The sequence below is a fragment of the Strix uralensis genome, chromosome 19, assembly GCF_047716275.1.
Source record: "Strix uralensis isolate ZFMK-TIS-50842 chromosome 19, bStrUra1, whole genome shotgun sequence".
In the NCBI taxonomy this organism is placed as follows: domain Eukaryota; kingdom Metazoa; phylum Chordata; class Aves; order Strigiformes; family Strigidae; genus Strix; species Strix uralensis.
In genome coordinates, this window is record NC_133990.1 from 10028755 (window position 1) to 10049259 (window position 20505).

At 49.5% G+C, this 20505-nt stretch overlaps 2 protein-coding genes across 6 annotated transcripts in view; one reads left to right on the forward strand and one right to left on the reverse strand.

Moving 5' to 3' along the window:
* Positions 1–1140: 1140 nt before the first annotated feature.
* Positions 1141–6055, reverse strand: LRRC59 (leucine rich repeat containing 59). 5 transcript variants are annotated; one of them, XM_074888929.1, is made up of 7 exons: positions 5880–6055; positions 4877–4936; positions 4207–4365; positions 3787–3891; positions 3091–3163; positions 2460–2633; positions 1141–1933 (listed from the first exon to the last, which is right to left on the reverse strand). In XM_074888929.1, the coding sequence occupies exons 3-7, from the start codon at positions 4345–4347 to the stop codon at positions 1689–1691; spliced, it is 738 nt and encodes a 245-aa protein (XP_074745030.1). In that variant the 5' UTR covers positions 4348–4365; positions 4877–4936; positions 5880–6055; the 3' UTR covers positions 1141–1688. The 5 variants fall into 5 exon arrangements, with proteins under 5 accessions (XP_074745030.1, XP_074745027.1, XP_074745029.1 ...); XM_074888926.1 differs by lacking the exon at positions 5880–6055 and adding an exon at positions 5316–5551; XM_074888928.1 differs by lacking the exon at positions 5880–6055 and adding an exon at positions 5334–5540.
* A 2873-nt stretch (positions 6056–8928) lies between these two features.
* Positions 8929–20505, forward strand: part of ACSF2 (acyl-CoA synthetase family member 2) — a 37596-nt gene continuing 26019 nt past the window's right edge. The window contains exons 1-4 of the mRNA XM_074888922.1: positions 8929–9057; positions 14934–15129; positions 16530–16658; positions 17686–17739. Of these exons, the coding sequence (XP_074745023.1) occupies positions 8969–9057; positions 14934–15129; positions 16530–16658; positions 17686–17739 (468 nt within the window). The 5' untranslated portion in view covers positions 8929–8968. The remainder of the gene's footprint in view (positions 9058–14933; positions 15130–16529; positions 16659–17685; positions 17740–20505) is intronic.

Genomic DNA, 20505 nt, shown 5'->3' on the forward strand with positions numbered 1-20505 from the left:
AGTGAACAGAACTGCACCGACGGGCAGGAGTTACCCTTTGGAACGTGCTGCCTCGAATGACAAAACACCCCCCGCTACTCCAGGAGGTACGATACGCTGCGCAGGAGCCCTCGCTGGCCACTGGCACGCTTCTGACCACAACTGATCAATCTTATTAGCCCGGCATTTGCGAACTTAAGCAGCGCTCTCCTGGATGGCGAAGCAGCAGGATCCCGCCTGATGCTGGCAGGAACGTCTGCAGAGAGGAAATGTTGCTTTGAATGTTGTTTGCTGTTTTTCTGAACATTTCTGGATAGTAAGCAAGGACCTTTCGAAGGATGTGATGAGTTAGATACCAAAAGCAAAGCCTACTTCAAGGAAGCTTAGAAAACAAATATTCTGCTAAGGCAGAGCTAGGCTGCCTTTCCTTCTTTTTATCTGATATTCTTGCTGTCGCTTTTTTCTGTGTGGTACTCAGGGAACCACAGTCTCACCATTAGGTTACAAAAAGGTGAAGGCTTACTGCTTCGATGACAGCCTCGGTATGAAATGCTATAGATTATTTCCTCATGGCACTGCTCTTCTCAGCAATAAGCCCTGGTATTAGAAACGAGGGAGCGATTCTGGTGCCTAACGCAGGATGTCTCAGTCTGTAACGTGGGCATTCTCTGAAACCCGCGCTTACACCATGACATGTATGCTTCAGTACTCAAAGCCCTTCAGGATATGACAAACTTGTTTGGTTTTCTCTGTAGGAAACGAGAATTCATAGGGCCTTCGCAAAGGTGAGTTTTCTTCTCTAGGTGCAAACCACCAAACCTCCCAGCCTTCCCAACAGCCCCAAGGCGAAGCCCTTTCCCACCTGCCTGCCTCAGCGGGTGATGGTGCCACCACTGCGGCCGGCGACCCACACTCAACACGCCTGCTGTTGTGCTCATCCGTGGGTCTCAGACCCGCTCTTGCTGCAGGTGCTAAACCCGGCCTGCAGACTGGCCAGAAGCCCTTCCTAAGCTGTAGCTGCTTTGTTGGCACTAGCTGGTTAAAATTAATGTAGTCAGAAATCATTACTATATGTACTCAGAAATAATTTTTGCCTGTTTCTAAAAGACCTAATTAAAATTAAAACTGCATTACCAATATAAAACATCCAGTTCAGACAAATTGCTGCGAAAATTGTTGTATTGAAAATTTTCAGCTCCTTTCAATAGTACATCAGCTTCTTCGCTCCAACACACGGACGCACAGCCATCCTACACACTTGTAATTGGTCCTGCATAGGCCTTAACATATTATTCCCATACAGCCATATCACCAATTTTAGCACGAATAGAAATGAGAGCAAGGAATGGATATGTATGAAAAACCCTCTACCTCCAGGACAGAGCTAGAGCTACCAGGATAAGGGCTGTTTTTTTCCACTCCTACAGACTGGCAGCTTTCTGCATCTCACAATCTAGGTAAACATCCCTCGGAGGTAAGAGGCGTTAACAAGTTCAGGTTAACGCGGGCAAATAATGGGAGTTACAGGCCAACTGCAAAACATGCACAGCAAAGATGATCTGAACACTAACTCTGCTCTGCGTGGAGTGGACCAGCAAACCAATGCTGACTGATCAAAAGCAGTTTCATCAGAACACAATTCCATAGGAATTCTGGCTGCGTAGATGGTGGAGAGAGATGCTGACGAAGCAAGTGCCCGTCCAGGACAATCACTGCTGCGAGTTCTGCTGTAACATATTTTGCAGGGTTTTGTGGTTTTGCAGAGCGGCTACCACGTCCTCGTAGAGAGTGTTCACGCTGACGCACAGCGGTTGACGCTGCAGCTCTGTCAGCTTGCAGGCGGCCAGAGTACAGAGGACGCAGAGCAGCACCAAGAGCAGGACCCTCAGCACCGACCGCGACCAGGAGTGCCTGTGCCGGGGCGGCTGGGCGGGACGAGAACTGGAGGCAGGCTCTGTAACGAGAACATTTACAAGATGGAGAACATGAGGAATTAATCACGTATCTTCAACAGTCTACATTCAGAAGCAAACTGCTCAGGTAAGCCACTTTACCCTGGGCTGCAGTTGTCTTTTGTCAAGAATTTTCATCACTTAACTCTGATTAATAAGTAGATGCGCAGAATCTAACTGTTTAGGGTGAAAAGTTTCAGATTTAGTTTCGGGGGCAGCAGTGAAGAGGGTGTAAAGCAACTCTGTGTTGCACAAGATCTAGTTTTGCACATAGTTCAGTACAGTTAAAAAGAAATGAGTGGAGGGAAGTTCTTAGGAACAACTGAAGAACCTTCTGAATCTTGTAGCTCAGCAGTTCCTCGGAAATGCAGATGAAGGGGAAAAGGGCACAGGAACAGATCTTAGTAGAAGTCCTACAGGTCCCCCCCCACTCCCAGTACCTGGACTGCATAAAAGCAAATCTGGCAGCATCAAAATGTGACAAAGATGAAATCTGATGCAATCCCACCCAAAATGGATACTACTTACTTCGGGTCTGCACGTTTTCTTTTTTAGTTTTCTTTTCCATCTCCTGTTTTGCAGCTTTCTGAGCATCATATTCCCGTCTTCTGCGTTCCTTTTCTTCTGCCTTCTCTCGCTTCCTCAGTTCCCTCTCTTGAGCCTCCTTTGCTCGCTGTTCTGCTTCACGCTTCTTCTCCATTTCTGGGCATTAATAGGAAGTTTTTTTCTTTTATGTAAAGGGTTGGCATTGCCTTCTTCCTTATTACCTGCTTATCTGTTCCCAATTGGAATGAGGAAACAAATAACTATCCTTTTTTTTTTTAATCTTTGGGTCTGTTTTTTTTTTAAATATTACATACCTTGCATTTTGCTCCCTCAGCATTAGGCTTTCCTTAAAATAAATCCCGTGCTCTTCTTTTATATTTTTTTTATAGGTAACCTATAGCGCATTCCATCTAGGGATCTATTATTCAGGCAAGAAATCGCATAGTTATTCCCCGGTATCCTTCTCCCTCCAGCCCTTCTACCCTACTGCTCCCAGAGTCCTCAGGATTTTGGCAGTTACAGGTATTTGTTAGGTGGCAATCAGTATGTTTGGGCATGTAAGAGATCAAGAACAGTCCTCAGCAGACAGCACGTGAGGGCTCTTTGTGCTTACCTCGTTCTGCCTGGAGCTTCCGTTGCCGTTGTCGATCCTGCTCAGACTGAATCGCTTTCATGTGCTGCAGGACCTTCAAAATCCAAGAAAACGCCCTGAGGGCTCTGCAGAAGCTCCTTGCAGAGACAGTTCCAAACAGAACAGCTGGAGCGCAGCTGAGGACAGTCAGCTGGGGCTGTCCACCCACCCTCACCTACCCCTACAGTGGGGCTCTGAAGAGAAAGAGCCCTCACCCCTTCCCGCAGGAATCTTTGCAGTTAAGAAACGGATCTTTCCGTTAAAAAACAGATCTTTCCATTAAAAAACAAACATGGCAAACTGGTGCTAGCTGACACAGAGGATCACATTACACTTCTATTTATGTAAGCCTATAGTTTGCCAGAACTTCGCCAGAGACTTTTGTGCTCTGGACTATAAGCCTAGACGTGGATTATTTTGTCTGATTATGCCTCCACTTTCTTGGCAGCCAGCATTTAGTCTGCTCTTAACTCCACTAATGGAAGAGAATCCTACTCGGCCCAGTGTTTGCTCCCAACAGGTACAGAAGCAGTGAAGTCAGTGCAGTGAACCTGCACCTCACTGGCTGAAGAAACTTCAAACTGCTGCAGCAGCTGCCCAGCCTGCTAAGCAAAAAGAGGAAGAACCACAGCCAACAAAGCCAAGTAAGGAAAAAAAGAATAAAAGCAGATTCCTTACCTTGACAGCAGCTTGCTTACACTGCTTCTCATCCAGACAGTCTCCTGCGACTTTAGCCAGCACAGGATCCAGGGGATTATCCTTCAGATCCAGCCACTTCAGGTTCTGCAGAAAGGAACAGTAAAGGGGAGGCTGTAAGAGCACAGCGGTCCTGCAATTATTTAAGAGATCCAAAGCAGAGTCAAAGAACTAGTTTTCACATGAATGAAACGGGTACAGAAGACAAGCAGAGAGCTTGAGCAGAGACATTTTCAATAGACGTGAGATAATTTCCACTGAGCTGCGGTGCAGAGCCAGCTGAATTTTGGAATGGGTAGTCAGCAGGATGGATGCTTTACCAGAGAAATCAACTTGAGAAGGATCACAAGACCCTGGGCTGCATCCCAAAGCTTTACGTAACTGCCCAGCAAACAGTTTTACCTTGAGCTGTGCAAAGCTGACTGGCAGGGTGACTAAACGGTTGTTCAGAAGGTCCAGGTGCTGCAGATTGACCAGGCGGCCAAAGTCCAAGGGCAGCTGTTGAAGCCGATTTTTACTCAAATCCAGTTTCACCAGGTGCATCAAACTGCAGAAGTCTGACTGAAAACCAAACACAACAAATCCCAGAAAAAGCTTGTTAGCACCTTTACGGAGGAGCCTCAGCAGGGGGTATGTGGAGACAGCCTGCACCTTACGTAAGCCACAATCCTTAACTTACTACAGAACTGTGACGGAGAAAAATCACTCTCTTTTGCCTTGGAAGAGAGAGGTAGGAAACAGTGGGACAGACAGACCGACAAGGTGATGTGCAGCACTCCAACTGAAACAAACCCGAGCCTTCACTGCTGATGAAACTGGTCTGTATTCACGTGGGGATCCTCTGGCAGGACCAGACTGCAATCTTCACGCAGCGCAACCCTTTTCTCTCTCCCACCTCAGCCAAAACCACCACCAGTCCTGGCCCGTCACTGACGGCAGAATCATTCAGCCACCCCAGGATGAGGAAAGTGCCCGTTCCAAACCTCCCGGTGAACATTTACTGCAGCACAAGTTATCTTTTCTAAATACTTCCCAGCAGACTCATCCCCACAAAGGCTCTGTAGCACCTTACCGGCAAGGAAATGAGGTTGTTACAGGACAAATCCAATATAGTAGCTTTTGGAAGAGCGGCCTGAAAGAGAAACAAAGCACTAAATCCCCATCGAGGTACACCCACACCCTTCCGACACCTTCTGCTTCAGCCCCTGTGGTTTCTCCCGCGTCAGTCTGTCCATCCCTCCCGCGGCTGCCTCCGAGGTCACCTCTCGCCTGATTTCTGGGTCTAAAGGCAGCGCTTAGAGATGTGAAAGAGTTGTGAACAGCGGCAGCTGCTCACCCAGCACGACGGGAAACCCTCTGCTGCCCTCAGTACCTGCGGGCCAGCTCGCAAACACCCCCAGCACCTCTGGCTGCCCTCAGCAGCCCCTTCCCGGGGACCGAGCGGGCAGAGCCGGCCCGGGGCTGTGGCAGGGCCCGGTCCCCGCCGGGCGGCCCGCGGGCCGGAGGCTCACCAGCTCCCGCACCGGCACCTCGTTCAGGTCGCAGAGGCTCAGGTCCAGCTCGTTGCCGTCCAACTTGTCCTTCAGGCTCGGCCCCTTCCCGCCGCCCCGCGACATGGCCGCCGGGGTCCTCCGAGCGCCGACAAGAAGGGGGGCGCGGGGCGGAGCGGAGCGGCCCCCGGGGCTCGGTCCCGGCCCCGCCACCCACTTCCGCGTCCACGTCCGCGGCCACGTCCGCGCGGGGCTCGCCAGGCGGCCGCCGCGGGGCCGAGCGCGCCCCCTGCCGGCCCGGAGGGCAGCGCCGCCCCGCCCGGGGCACCGGGCCCCGGCACCGCTCCGGCGGCCCTTGCTCCGGCGGCCCTTGCTCCGGCCCCGGCGCGCTCGCCAGGCCGGCAGAGCTTCAGCACCTGCTCGCCGCCCTTCCGCGTGAAACGGCCCCGGGAAGGGAAGGAGCAATGGCAGCCCCCGCGTGGGGTTACATCCCGTCACACCACCAGTCACACACCGCCCCGCACAAAGCCAACCGTTTAACGACTAATAATCCCAATAGGAACGCAGAGACCGAGCAATCTGTACCTCGCTTTACTCTAGCAGATACCGTGGCTTCAACCTCCTGGCCGGCTCCGCACCGAGAGGGGTGGATTCCCTTTTTGCGGGGCTGTTGCCCCAAGACGTCTCTTCACTGCGTTGAATGTTCCCACTTGGATCCAAAGGCCCGGGCGCTGTGTGAGCAGCTCGCTCTCCTGCCTCAGCTGGCCCGCTGTGGAGAAAGTCAGTGAAAGAGAAAAGGAGCCTGGGGTAGAGCCAAATTAGTATTACCCGGTAATGGGATTACAGTGAGTTCTAACCTTGAACTTCCTGACCCCTATGCAAATCGTGATGTACAGGAACTTGCAAAGATGTGTTAGCTACTCCAGCACATCCACTCTGTGGGTGCTTTGGTTAGGTTTTAAGTTGCCAGTAGGTCTCTTCCAACACACAGAGATGTGTTAGCTCAGCACAGAGGTAATTGAGACCACAGGAGTCTGAGCAAAGGCACCCAAAAACAGCAAACAAGGATTTGCCTCACAGAAAGTATAACAAAATCTGCCTGAGGTTAATGTGCTCTCATCCAGGAGATTATAGAAGTTTCTCAGAGCAGGTTATTGTTCCTCCAAAGGTGAGCTGAAATTAGAGCCCTCATTTGAGAAAAGCAAGGTCTAGTTATGCAAGAACCTCTCCTGTCCCTCAGCTTTTCACAGCAAGGTGAGGAGGGCAAAGAAGGGCCAGAGGACAAACCTGCTCCAGGGACGAGTGGGGAAACCTCACGTTGCCAAATCTCCCAGCACAGACACCAAGGGAGGCGGCTGATTGCCCGAGCCCTACGTTACCCTGAGGCAGCGAGGGACTCACAGCAGGTGCCCTGCAGCCGCACAGTCCCCTGCTCCCTTCCCCAGCTGGGAGGCACCACGTACAGTCCTGCTCCCGAGGGAGAAACCTGGCGGGGCTTTGGGGGGACCCAAGCAAGACCCTCTGCATCTCTGGAAAAGGCCTTTGTCCGTGCAGTGCTGCAGAGCCTGAAATCTGCACTTCTTGCACAAGTCCAAGAGCCTTTGGCTCTTAAGAGAAAGAAATGAGGGTGTAGATCAGTTACAAAACCTACCTGCTTATTTGTGATTAACTTGAAGGCAGATTTTTAAATCTTCATTAGGAAGAAATTACATCTTTCTCAGTGGTGTATGGAGTGTTACTGGTTCAGCCTGCCTTTGCTTTGACAATCTTGAACAAATGTACCCAAATGTCAAGGTCACGTTAACTTCTGCATAATTCTTGGTTTAATACCTAACTGGGATTCACCCTGTAGGCTGATGATTGGAACGTGGGAGGATCAAACTGAAAGTCAGCTTTGTTTTTATTTATTAAGGGTAAGAGGTTTTTGGATCCCAGATGTTTTGGTTTTGTTTTTTTTTTTACACTATGGTTATACAACACCAAGCATACTTTGATGCTTCTGAAGTACAGACAAAGAAAACTGCTCTGTGCTAAATGGTGAAAGGGTAACTTCTGGCTGCGAACATCACGCAGCCTTACATTGTCTGCAGAAATGCATAAACTACTGATTCTAGTGGGATTGACATGTAAATGGAGGTACCTGGGCATGTCTAAAAAGATTTCCAACCTCCATGAGAGACAAACCGTAACACAGGGCGCATTTGCACACTCTCCTAGAGGAAGGCTGCAAGAACACAAGCAAGGAGAAGGGAGTGCTGAGGGAAGCGGGGTGAACACTGTCCATCTAATCCTGATTTAGTGATCCCAGGGGTATGAGCTGGCCACACCAGCCAGGGGCTGGAGACCATTCCCAGACCCTCCGCAGATCTCTGGTCTGCCTCACCCAGCATCCCCTCTGCAGCCATGGCAAATTTTTCACATTTCAAAGTTGAAGATCTCCCTTCCCCTACCAACGAAAACACTGTCTCCGCTGCTATCAAACAAACTCCTTGTGAACAAGATGCACATTGGGGAAAATCCTTCCCACTTCTAAAACCAAGTATCTAACAGCAGAGGTCTGGTTGCAGTCAGTATTTCAGCACGTGGCTGTGTTATGAGCTCGTTTATGGCTTTGGTGTCCGAGAGGCACCGTTCTGGGGCCAGTATCGATGCCCTTGTTCACCAGTACCATTGTGCTTGACGTGGTACAGACACACAGTGTCCAGACACGCTGAGCTCCAGCTTCCACCTGGGCAGAGCTGCAAAATGGCAGCCAGCGGTCACCCAGCAGGTCAGTGGCTGAGCCAGACAGTCCTGCCTCAGGCCAGCACTTACCGCACCGTCTGGTTAACACCCAAACGGTATTTAAAAGACACAGACCATTTTCTGGGCTCAAATGTATACCCCAGCCCTTTCACGAGGATTAATTATCTTTTGGCCATCGCTGCAATGATGCGTGTGTCACCTCTTCTCCTTCAGCATCAGCGCTGCTGGCGTGGCCGGGCGCTGGGCAGAGCTCAGCACCGCTGCGCTCCTCGCCTGGCTGCCTGCCCGTGCCCCTGCTCTTACGTGAGGGGATCTCAGCCCGCCCGGCTCTGGAGCAGCTCCGCAGTTCCTAGCTTGGTCTCCCTTCCTCCCGTGGCAGGGCACAGGCAGCCAGGGAGTGCCCAAAGCTCTTAATGACATAGAAACTGTGATAACCCGTTAAGTGGATAGGGCTGGAAATCAATTAGTGACTCACAGAGCTCAGGCACCAAGCCATGGAGAAAAGTGGAGGCAAGTGGGGTTAGTTGCCTCGCACCAAAGTCTACGTCGGGGGGGGACACGGTTGGGGTTAGGCAGAAAAAGGCCCATGGGGGAGTCTGGAAAAAAGAGGTAGCGGAGGAGGGGGATGGCGGGGCAGTGCGGGACGTGGAAGCTGGCAGGTGCCCAGCGGGGGTCTGCGCTGCCACCCGTGTGCCGTGGGGGGGTTCCCCTCCCTGCACCCCCCCGCTGCTGCTCGGTCCCGCCGTCGGGGCAGGGCGGGCGCTTTCTCCGCTGCCCGTCCCAGCGCGGAGCGTCCCGAGGCCGGGGGAAGCCGCAGCCCCCCGAGGCGGGGCGGGAGTGGGGCCGGGGCGGGCCGCGGTGCGCACCGCCCCCGTTTATCGAGCAGCGGGCCGGCTCCCGGTTCCCGGTTCGTTCCCGCTGCTGCAGGCATGATCACGGTGCGCCTGGCAGCGCTGTCCCGCCGCGGGCTGCCCCTCCTGCGCCGGGCGGGGGGGCGGCGGGGACCCCCGCCGGGCAGGTAGGGACGGGGGGTGGGGGCTGGAGAGTTGTGGGGGACTGGGGATGGAGGGCTATAGGGGTCAGGGGGGTGTGGGTGAGAGGGGATGGTGGATATAGGGGCTGGAGAGCTGTGGGGACTGGGAGTGGGGGGCTATAGGGCATAGGGGGCCTGGGTGAGAGGGGATGGGGGCTATAAGGGCTGGAGGGGTGTAAGGACTGGGGATGGGGGGCTGTAGGGAACAGGGGGGTGTGAGTGAGAGGGGATGGAAGCTACAGGGGATCGAGGGGTGTGGGGCAGAGGATGAGGAGGCTGTAGGGACAGGGATGGGGCCTCTAGGGAATGGAGGCCATGAGTGATGGGGTCAGGGGCTACAGGGCAGCTGCAGAGTGATGTGGGTGTCCAGCTGGGTGGGTGGCTGCGTGTAGGGAGGGCAGGTTTAGACAGAAGTTTTGCTCTCAGTGAGTGTCACTGTCCCTTGGCTTCCCCAAAACCCCTCCAAAGCAGCAGAAGAGAGGCTGCATCTCCTGGGTCTGTCCCCCCTCTGGCCTGGGAGGGGACCAGGGATAAGCCCTGTGCAGTGTGTGGAGGGATGTGAACATGTACCCAGGGCTGAGCTTAAATCTTTGTGCAGCAACTCCATCCTGACTGCAGTAACATGAAAAGTATCAAACAGCTTCTCCATCCTCCTTCAGTGCTCTGACTTGTTGGCTTTGTCCAGGCAGTGTCCCTGTCCTCTTGCGGCCATGTGCACCCCTGAGGGAGGTGGGGGGGCACTGGGGTGCCAGCAGGTCCAGGACACTGAGGCGCTCTGGGGTTTGGGGGGCTCAGGCCAGTTCTTTGCCTTCCTTTGCTTCAGTGCTGCCTCTTGGAGCAAGTTCGTGGGGAAGAACAGGGGTAGGAAAGCAACTGGCTTTGAGAAGGGGTTTTGAAGGATTACTTGAGACTCAGAGCCTCACACCCACCAGGAGGTGTGACTTCAGGGAACAATTCCCCAGGAACTGTGGGGAGCAGCCCTTGTTTTCCCACACACAGGGTCCGGGTGTTTCTTTTCAGCTGGGTTGAGATTAGGAGTGAGTGGCTGAAGTCCATGTGTGTGGCTGGAGCCAAGATTGCCATCTCAAAATCTGTCTTTAGGAAATAGGATCAGAAAGGAAGCGCAACAGAGAGTTCACTGCAGTTGGGACTCCAGCCCAGAAGTGAAACTGAGGGGCAGGAGCACAGAGCACTTGGAGAAAAAGACCATGTATTTAGAGGAGTAAACTCTTTCTAGTAGCATTATAAAAAAAGTTTATTAAATTCTGCTCCTAGTGTTAAGCAGTATTTATCTTTTTGGCAGGAAGAGGGGAGAGAGGTGGAAAATGTAAACAAAAAGTAGGAGTCTGAAAGCTCTGGGGACTTGATCCTTCCTCAAACCAAACAAAAAAAAAAGAGAACATGGTTAACTCTTTAGTCAACAGGATTGTTTTAAAGAGTAGAGAAGAGGTAAGGACAGGGCTGGGTTAATTTTCACCACCCTTTTATTGCAGTTGTGTTACATAAAGGACTCCAAAGCTCTTACTCTGGGGGGAGAAGCTCCTGGTAGATGTCCATTCACAAAGGAACTGGCTGGGGAGTCTGTGAACCTCTCTGAGTATGAACTTTGTAGTCAGGACAGTTCCCAAGCCCTGGGAGAGCAGGGCCTTTTATCCACGTGCAGTGGGGATGGCACCACAGATCAGGTCGATGTCCTTCACAGCGGCAAAGCAGGAGCTCATGTGTGTGCTCGTCGTAGGGGACAGGAAGTTACGCTGGTGCCTCTGCCTTGTGTTCATCTCTCACCCCTTATGATAATTTCCACAGAGGCTGGTGAAGAGTTAAAGGTGAAAAATGAAGCTGGTTATCTTATATCAACAGCTATAAAATGTTAGTTGGGGCTATTCAGAGAGAAATACAAAGAGCTCCTAGGATTAGTCGAGAGTGCTTGCTTAAGTCTGATTGTTTCGGCTGTGGCCATCAGGCAGGAGTGCTTTCTGGGTCTGCCAGCGTTGGGCTGTTTGCCTGCCTTTCGCATGAGATGGGGAGGGGTTGCGTTTTCCCCGCGTCTCTGATGTTTCTCCATTCAGTCATGCCGCTGAACTCCCGGGTTACGGAGTTTTGCAGGAGCAGCCTGATGATGAGGCTGGCTCGTTTGCAGGCACCGCAGGCTGTCTTGTTGCTGGAATGCGTTGCCAACAGAAGGCATGTGCTCTCTAAAAGTAGTGCTTAACAGTCTACGCTGAGACCCAAGAGCAGGCAGAGTTTTATTTGCTCTCTTCCAGCTGAGTCAGGGAAATGAGAGTTGCTGTAAGATCAGACCATCAGACCATTGGTCTTGTTTTATCTCCAGCAGTGCCAGCTGCTTCATAGGAAGAGGTGGAGGGTTTATTACTTGCTTTTTGTAACAAAGATGAACAAAAAATTTATTTCTAACTCCTTTGGATTCTTTCTTTGTACAGGTCTCTTGATACATTCTTTCAGCTCAGATATATACACTTGCTGTTGGCTGTAGGCAAGAGGGAGACCAACCCTGCATTATTTCCAGCATGATGCTACTGCTAATGAATGTATCCTGTATCTGCCTCGTTCCTGATCCCCAGTGTTTCCAGCAGCCTGTTGTGTTTTATCCCACAACTTTCACTTCTGTTGTGGCCAGGAGATAAGCGATACAGAAATGCTGAAGCACATGTGAATGCCAGGCTAGAATTCAGGGAGCTCAAGGTAGATGACAGCTGTGAATTTTGCTTTCCTTAATGTATTTGAAGAAACCATGTGAGCAAGTGCTTTGTGAGGAGTTAGTGACTCTGGGTTATGAGCAGAGATGTCTTAGGCCCTAATTTCAAAGCTTCTGGTGCTTTTATTTGAAGATGTGAATGCTTGGGATGTTTGATAGCAAGCTGTGTGTGTTTTCACACCATAAGGGGAACCAGGAGTATTTTCAGTGTTTTGGAGTGCAGGGCTTTATAAAGACATCTTTTACTGCTCTTTGATGTTCTTTCATGCCCATGTTTGGGGGTAGGGAGGAAGCCATAGCCATGGTGACTGGAGGTGGAACTGTCATTTGGCTCTGGCTTTGCCCCTTCTTGCATTTAGTGTGACAGTTTGGTTCCTGTGAGGTCAGGGAAACTCTTTGGGCCTGGAAAAAATTGAGACAGTAAGACCAGAAAGCCTGGTCTGCTTAGTGCTTTGCCAAGACATGATAGAGTGAAATATCATGCTTTTCATTGGCAATGCATCTTGAAGGGTGACTGCAGAGAGCAGGAGACTGTTTCAGCAGGACATTTTTGATTTTGATTGAATTTTCTCACAATATGAATTTTCTAACAATTTTTCCTACCCTTTCCAGTCTCCTTTTGTTGTGGGGTTTTGATTTTTGTTTTTCAGTCACATGGTAGAAGAATGAGTTGGACCAAATTTTTTTAGCAATGAGTTCCTTGGGTGGTATCCCCGGAGGAACTGCGCAGTTCATGAAATGCTTGTGTTTACCTAGTCCCACTCCAGCCCAGTGCCGAGCCTGCTTGGCTCCCAGTGACCCCTGAGACAGTGCTCAGGGAAAGTGCTCTTGCACAACCACATCAGCAGCTGCTCTCTGGCCGCTCCAGCCCTTCTCAGGCTGTGGGAGTGAGCAGGGACATCAATCTGTGCCTGAGCTGCCAGAGAAAAGCAGATTGAAACTGGAGGGGGCTTGCCTTTAGAGAGATGTGAGTGTGGTTGTCTCCATTAAACGTTTTTGCAAACAGCCTGTGATTTCCTCATCCTGCTGGAGGTGCTGGAGGTGGTTGTCTGAGACCACCTGTTGGTGATGGGACAGTGGCTTCTCTGGTTGCAGTTTCAAACAGTGAGTGGCCGTGGCAGTGGTTGCAGTGGCTTTTACTGCTTTCCCAGGAGTGTTCTTCCTTCCCTTGGGTTAGGGAGACCTTTTTCAACCTTTATTTTATATAACCCATATCTATAAAGGCTTTTCTTCTGCAGAGCTTTCTTTCATTTCCTAGTTTATCTACATGCCTTGCCCAGGAGCTTTCAAACAATAAATGATAGTTTAGTTTAGTACTTGTTCTCTCTCCTCCTCCTTGGGCAGCCCTACAATCTTGATGAGAGTTGCCCAAGAGCTCTGCTAGGAGGGATGTCCAAACAGAATTAGTGGGAGTTGCACAACCCTCCATCTGCTGAAAAACAGTGAGGGAAAGAGGGTCAGGCCAATTGCTCAGCTCTCAGAGCAAAACTCCTCTCAGAAGGTAAAATCTTGTCTTGTGCTTCTCTCAAAACTGAACTCCACCCCCCAGAGGAAGTAACTTCATGCTAGGTTTTGTTTCTCATGGGCAGGAAAACAAATCTGTGGTAAACAGCACCAAGTCTTTGCAGAACATTGATCCTGTAATGAATGGGGGAAAATTGAGTACAAGCTGATCTGTTTTTCCTCTCCAGTGCAGGGATCCCCCCCATTATACACTGAGTCTGCACACACAGGGCATTGCCTCTGAGCTATGCACCCCACAAGCATTGCTTGACCCTGTCCTTCCTGGTCATCTCCTAAGGTGGGAATGGAGGAGCTGAGAGCATGGAGGGAGACAAGGAAGAAGTGAGGAGAGACCGAAACTGGGGGGCTGCCTGGGGTGAAGGGCAGCGTGTGGGGGTTGGCTGCTGGGGTAGAGAGAGGCTCAGAGCAGGAGTAAGTGAAGAGAGAAACCAGGGCAAGAACTGCAGCACTCGGATGGTCAGGAGCTCCGGTTTGAGGGGAGGTTGCTGCTTTTGCGCTGATGATCCTACCTCAGTGAATGTCTTAATGATTTAAAAATTATTTTCCCTACTGCCTCGCCCGTATCTTGTTGCTGCCTCTCCTAACTTTTTTCCTCTCCAGCACAATGTCTCTGTGCTCCTCTCGAGGACCCTCTCATGACATTCCTGCCCAGGTGCTGCTCTGCTGAAACACCTCCCTGCTTTCTTCCTCCCACTCTGTCCCGTGTTTGCAGTGGCTGTAGTAGCCTCCTCCACCCTGTGAGCCTGATGTATTATTGCCTCTGCACTTCTCCCTGCCCCCCCATCTTGCTGGTAGTTCCTCATTTTACTGATTCTATCTTCAGTACCATAAACTCTTTGCAGTCTAGCTGGCAGAGGTAGTAAAGCATGTACAGCCTGCTTGCTGTTGTATACACAGACCATTACTTTGCAAATGCCTCTCACTTACAGCTCAACTTCTTTGAACTCTTCTAAACAGTTTTTATTCTGCAGGATTAGAGTCTTCTCTGCAGACCGTTCTGAAGACTGATAAAATGACAGAAAGTTAATTTTAACTTTCTCTTTCTGAATTGTCTGCTCTTTCCAGCAGAGAGAAACCAGTTGGAGGAATTTCCCCACAAACTGTTTTGACTGTGTTCCAAGTTATTTGCACTCTTTAATGCTGCAGAAAGACCAAACCCAGTTGCCATCTCTCAGTAAACTGTAGAGTCCCTAATCTGCTCAGATATCCCGAAATGTCTGGGTGGTGTTCACCCCAGCTGAATGACTGTAGGACCAGGCTGAGCCCAGCCTGCAGGGCTGGTGCAGGCTCCTTCACCATCAGTGAGCAGGGTCCTGGTTTCTGGGGGATGGATGGAGGCTCTGCCTGTGCTGCCTGCCACTGTGGGCAGCTCTGGGTGGTGGTACTGGGGTTACCAAGGCCGTCTGCCTGCCCAGTGCCCCCCCAGGCTGCTGCACATGCTTTCCAAGTGCTTTCAGAGGTCTTCTTGACCTGCTGAAGTGGCTGCCTGTGGTTCCCACCAGAGTGGGGATGTGCGTCGGGTACTCCTGGTACTGTTGGCAGGTTGATAATCCTTCCAGATGGGGAGAATTTTACTGATGGGTTATATTAAAAAATAGACTCTTCTCCTTTTCTTTCACAGTGCCCTGCACACAGGGATGTCCTCTGGCTCCTACAGGCTGACCAACAGTTATGTCCAGGGGACCTCAGACATTCCCCTTCTCACCAGAACCATTGGCCAGTGCCTGGATGTGACCGCAGAGCGGTTTCCCGACCGCTACGCCTTGGTCTTCTGCCGAGATGGGGTTCGGAAGACGTTTGCTCAGTTCAAAGAGGAGGTGAGTGCCTGGTTTGCTCCTCGGAGAGCCCAGGTGGGTGGATAGTGGCAGCAGCAGGTGTGTTGGAGAATGGAGAAACCAAAATGGTTTCATCGCTCAGCTCAGGAATGAGGTGTGTTGTATACAGATCTTCATCTCAGCCCTGAGCAGAGGGTAACAGCCCGTCCCCAACAAACACCCGATGGGCATGTGCTGCCTTTGTCCTACTTAGAGTCTTGGGATCAAAGGGAGAAAGCAGCGTATGTAGAATGCTGTCTGTGTGTCCCAGAATGAACCTTCATACTTAAAAATTATCACACCTATCTGTTTTGGGCTGAGTCATGGGTTTGTTTTCCACTGGAGCAGGCTCCAGCTCTCGTATTAGTCACTCTGGTCTGACTGTCCGAGGTCCTGAGCGCGTGGAGTTTTCTAGTCCAAACACAAAGGCAGCTGAGCAAAGTCAAGGACTTGGGTCTTGATATCATATTCAAAAATGGGTGTGGGTGTATCTATGCATGTGTATGTATGTGTGCATATTACATACAAATATATGTTTATACATATTCTGTATGGAGGGGCAATATTTCAAGGCTAACTACCTGGAAATATTCTATTAAATGTGCGATATGATCTTGGATAGGAAAAATTGTTTGAGTCTTTTTTAGATTTACTAGTGTTTTGGTTACATCCACTCAGATAAATAAGATTAGCTGTGTTCACTCTAATTATAAAAAGTAGGCTGTAATTTAGAACTAAATCAGAGAACAGCTGTTCCTCAAATTCATATCTCCTACAGGGTAGATTTCATAAATCCACTTGAGGACTTTACAAAACTGTAAAAACTTTCCTGAATACCTCAGAATATTTATATGTACATCTGCACACCTGAAACACACCATCTTGCAAAGTCATGCTAATATAGTGGCTGAATTCAAGTTAATGAGGATAGGAACCCCAAACTGGTCAAAAATCACTTGATACAGTTTTCTTCACCTGAGTGCTTTGAGAATTAAGTCATATGCCAGAGTGGAGGCTGATCCAGCAGTGTAGATGGGCCCAGCATATGGGTAAGGCTTGGTCCTAAGTTGAGTTGCTGAGGAGCTAGATACTAAATAGTCTTTGGGCAAGAATTAGTTTACAACTATTTGTACATAATTGCCTATTTTTGTTTCCTTACTGCTTTGTTGTATGGTTCCACACTTGTTATTTTTATGCTTTCAGCCGACCTGCTAAGCAGGGGCTGCTCTGTGCTCTGTGACTCGGAAGATGCTGCAGCTGTAGGCTGTCAGACTGTGCAGCAAAGGTACATTCTGTCCAATTTCAGTTGCAAAGAGGATGCTTTTTCCCCAGAAAGCAGTGCCTGGAGACGAATATCCCCCACTGCATCCCGTGTGTGATCCTCAGGCTTTTGTATTTTACAGGTGGACCAGGCGGCAGCTGGGCTTCTGGCTCTTGGCCTGAAGAAGGGAGACCGGCTGGGGATGTGGGGTCCCAACAAATATGAGTGGGTTCTCATGCAGTTTGCAACTGCCCAGGCAGGAATCATCCTGGTAAGGGGTTTGCTGTGTCTGGGTTTTTAGCTGTCTGTTGGGAAAGGAAATGGAGACAAAGAAGCCATAGGAAATACTGGAGAGTAAAGTTTGTTGTCTCTTTTTTCCATGCTCTTACCCAGTGTGTTGGCTATAACTGAATCCAGTATTTAAACAAGATCTGTGCAGCCCTCTGCATCTTTGTCCTCCACTAGGTAAGAAAGCAGACTGCAGAGGAAGGAGCAGCAAGACATGGACTGCTGTGAGCTAGCTTGCAGCAGCTGATGGTAGGCAGAGATGTGCTTTTGCCTATAGGATCATTTTTATGTAGCCTCCTGCTGTCCTAAACAGTTACCAGCTATTTAGATCCCTTCTAAATAGGGCCTGTATTGCTTCATGGTGCAAATGCTCACTTAAAAATGTAGTCCAAGCTGCATATACCCAAAAGCCAATTTTTATTTGATAGTATGACCTGGTACATTCACCAAAATGCATCTTATTTGGACACTGCACCATGGTAAGGACTGCACCCTACCTTCTGGTCCTTTTTCTTCATCCTAGTGTCTGCTAAGACACTGTAACCAGGTGGATGAGCGTGGCTCAGTATGAACCTGATGGTGAACTTGACTCCAGGGGCCAATACTGCTTTTGTGGAGAGTTGGACAGGAGAAAGCTGGCATTTTCATGACTGTCTATCAAGAAACCTGACTTGCACTTGAGTTTTGAGTCTTCAGTTTAGTGGATTGAATGGCTTCCTGGGAGTCAGGAGGTTTGACTTCTGTTCCTGAAACTGTTTTGACTATGTGACCTCACATAAATCTCTTATGGCTTTTTTGATTGTTTTCATTCATGCAAACACAGGATTCAGCTACTTTTTCTGGTGAATGTGAAATCCCAGTGGTGGTGAGCTCTTAGTTCTGTGTGTTGGAGGAGAGGCTTTGAGTGTGGCTTGCCCCTGGGACAACTTTTTGTCTGGAATATGTGTTAGGGGAGAGGGCTCTCAAAGCAAGGGTAAGACTGATCAACCTTCTTGTTTCTCCCTCTTCAGGTATCTGTGAATCCAGCCTACCAGGCCCTTGAGCTGGAGTTTGTCCTCAGGAAGGTTTGTATGGCACTCGCTGGTAATGCTAATTGATTCATTGTGAGAACTCGTACAATCAGCCATCAGTTAAAGGGGATAGTGGGGACACAGCACAGGTGAGCTTCTGCTTAAGACTTGGACACATCAGGGAGAGTGGGGCTGGTGGTGGCCGTCCAGAGGGAACACCACCACGCAGTGACCAAGGGGACAAAGCTGCAGTTAAGTGGTCACGTCTGCTGTTCCCTGTGGCTGCCAGCCTGTCTGATGGAGACTTCTGCATCCTTCTCATTCCTCTCTCACTCTGCTAACAGCCATGTACTGCCAATATTACACCAATAACAACCACACCTGCCAGCAGTTGTTTATGAGGGAATGAGGAAAACAAGGCAAGACTAAATATCTGACCCAGGGACTACCCAAAAGGCTGGCAGCCAGGACAGCAGAGACTGTGTAGTAACAGAGTGTGGCTGCAATCTCTAGGGGCAACATCTGTCTTAAATCGTTTCTAACTTTCCCACACTCATGTTCCAGCTTGCCATGGAGGGTAAGCACTCTGTGACTGCCCTCCTCGGCTCAGTGCCATCCTGCCTGCCTCCTGCTCGGGGCAAAAATCACCATCTGGGATTTTAACTTTGAAAGCAGAAAAGAGGAAGGCTTAGAAAGGACCAGCCTACTTGATAGCTGGATTTCTCCTTCCCAGATTTGTCCTAGGCCTTGCTGGCCTAGAGTTTAACCTCGTTTAAGTCCTAGGTATTGCCACTGCTTGACATCTTTCTGCTGTCTGACTATGGCTTCCTCAGCTACCCTCATATCCCTGCCTGGGTTTGAGTTTGCAATGTGCAGAGCACCATCAGTTTAAACTGTGCTGGCTCCTTAGCTCCAGTAATGAGGAATCCAGGCTACTAAACATTTGACAACTGGAAATTAATCCTAGGATTAAGGAGCTAACTTGCTCAACTGTGGTTTGTTCAGCTTTAAATCAAAGGCTGATATTAGAAGAGCTGGAGCCACATCTGGGTCTTCCCAGCACCATCCAAGTTCTGACTTTACCTAGAAAGAAGTGGATAATTTCTAGCAACAGAGACTTTTCTCTTCCATCAGTAACTCGGTAATTCAGTTGCCGGGCTGCAATTTGAGTTCCCATTTCACCCTTCGTTTAATCCTTCTGCACTAGTCTCACTGGTGTCACTCCTGTTTTCACACGTTAGGATTGAACACAGTGCTGCGGTGAAGGACATCTCTCCCAGTGTGGATGTCCTCCTGCTTCTCTCGCCAGGTGGAAATGTAAACGGCAGTACCTACCTTTTTTCCCAGTGAGACCTGGCTTTTGTTTTCCTTTCCATCTCTGTGTGTCAGATTCTTCTCTGATTTTTCTCCTCCATTGTAAATCTGGACCGTTGATGGGGTAAGAGCAGAAACGTGCTTCAGCTCCATTGGGGATTGCTCCTGTTGCACCCTCCCAGGTTTATTAGAATTCCTAGCTTTTCCATGTACCTTTGGTACTGGCATCTCTGGTGTCCCTTGCCTACCTAATTATTTGTTTGTTTATTTGGACAACAAAAACCCTGAAGACTTTAGGGCTTTGCCTGTTGGATCCTGTCAGTCTGTGCAGTCCCTTTCTTGCTCCATCAGGTTCCCTCCCTTTGGTAGATACAGAAATACATGCGGAATAATTAATCCTCTGATTCCTGCTGTATTGCCAGGGCTTTGTAAAAGTGAACTGATGACAGCTTTCATATGACAGGGCTTCTGAAGACAGATCTGCTGCCATTCAGGTTGAGGCCAAGTGGGAGATGCCCAACTAGACACCTTATCTCATGTAGCATCTGCCCTGCTCTCCTCACATAGCATCTGTTTTGCAAAGCTAGTTCAACCAGAATAGTCGTTTGAAGGAGCTAATAGTAAAAAGTTACAAAGGCCCAAAACATCCCAGAACAGACTCAATCCCCTGGGTTCTGGGCAGACTGTTCCAAAAAATAGAGGAAATGTTTGTCTTCCCCTCTGACAAACCCCAGAGGGTACTTACAAATAATTTATTGGCATAGCTTGGTCATCTTATTTCATGGACCTTGGGAAAATAATGAAAATAACCAAGAAAATAATTTATGTAAATAGTTTACTTGACAAGAATGCATTTTTTGGAAGATAAAAGCAGTTTGCAAATCTGGGTCAAATTCAGCAAATCTCTGCTGAACAAGAAATAGAAATTCTTGGAGCAATTGAAGCCCTTTGTTTCGGTATTATGTAAATGTAAAGGCTGAATGAAAGATGTTTTAACTTTCAAAATAGCTAATGCTTTAAAAAGAAGTGGAAAAATCTTACGAAATGGAACACCTTAAAAAAACTCACAGCAAAACCTTGGCTTGACCTGAGAGGCAGTCTTTAGGTTTCCTTGTTCTTCCAAAGTTCCTCAAAAATCCTTATTTCAAATCAACTCAAATGAATTTTTTTTTTTCTTTAATATTCTGGGACTCGTTTTTTTGTTACATTGGGACTCCTAATCTGAAAAATCAGTTGTTTGCCTTGTGCTCACAATGAGAAGTGTTGATCCTGGGAGAAGAGGGAACCTCAGGCTGCAGCTCTGCTCTCTTGCCCAACAAAAAGCAACCAGCCCATCCTGAACCGACTGCCGGGCAGGAGCAAAGCACCGACTGCACGCCTGGATCAGGGCTCGGGGTGCTGGGCATATAGTAACAGCACCCTGCCCTGCACTTGTGGGGTTTTGTGGGTACACAGCTGTAAGGACTTGGTTTGCATTTGCCCTCGGTGAACCTGCCTGCTGGAGGC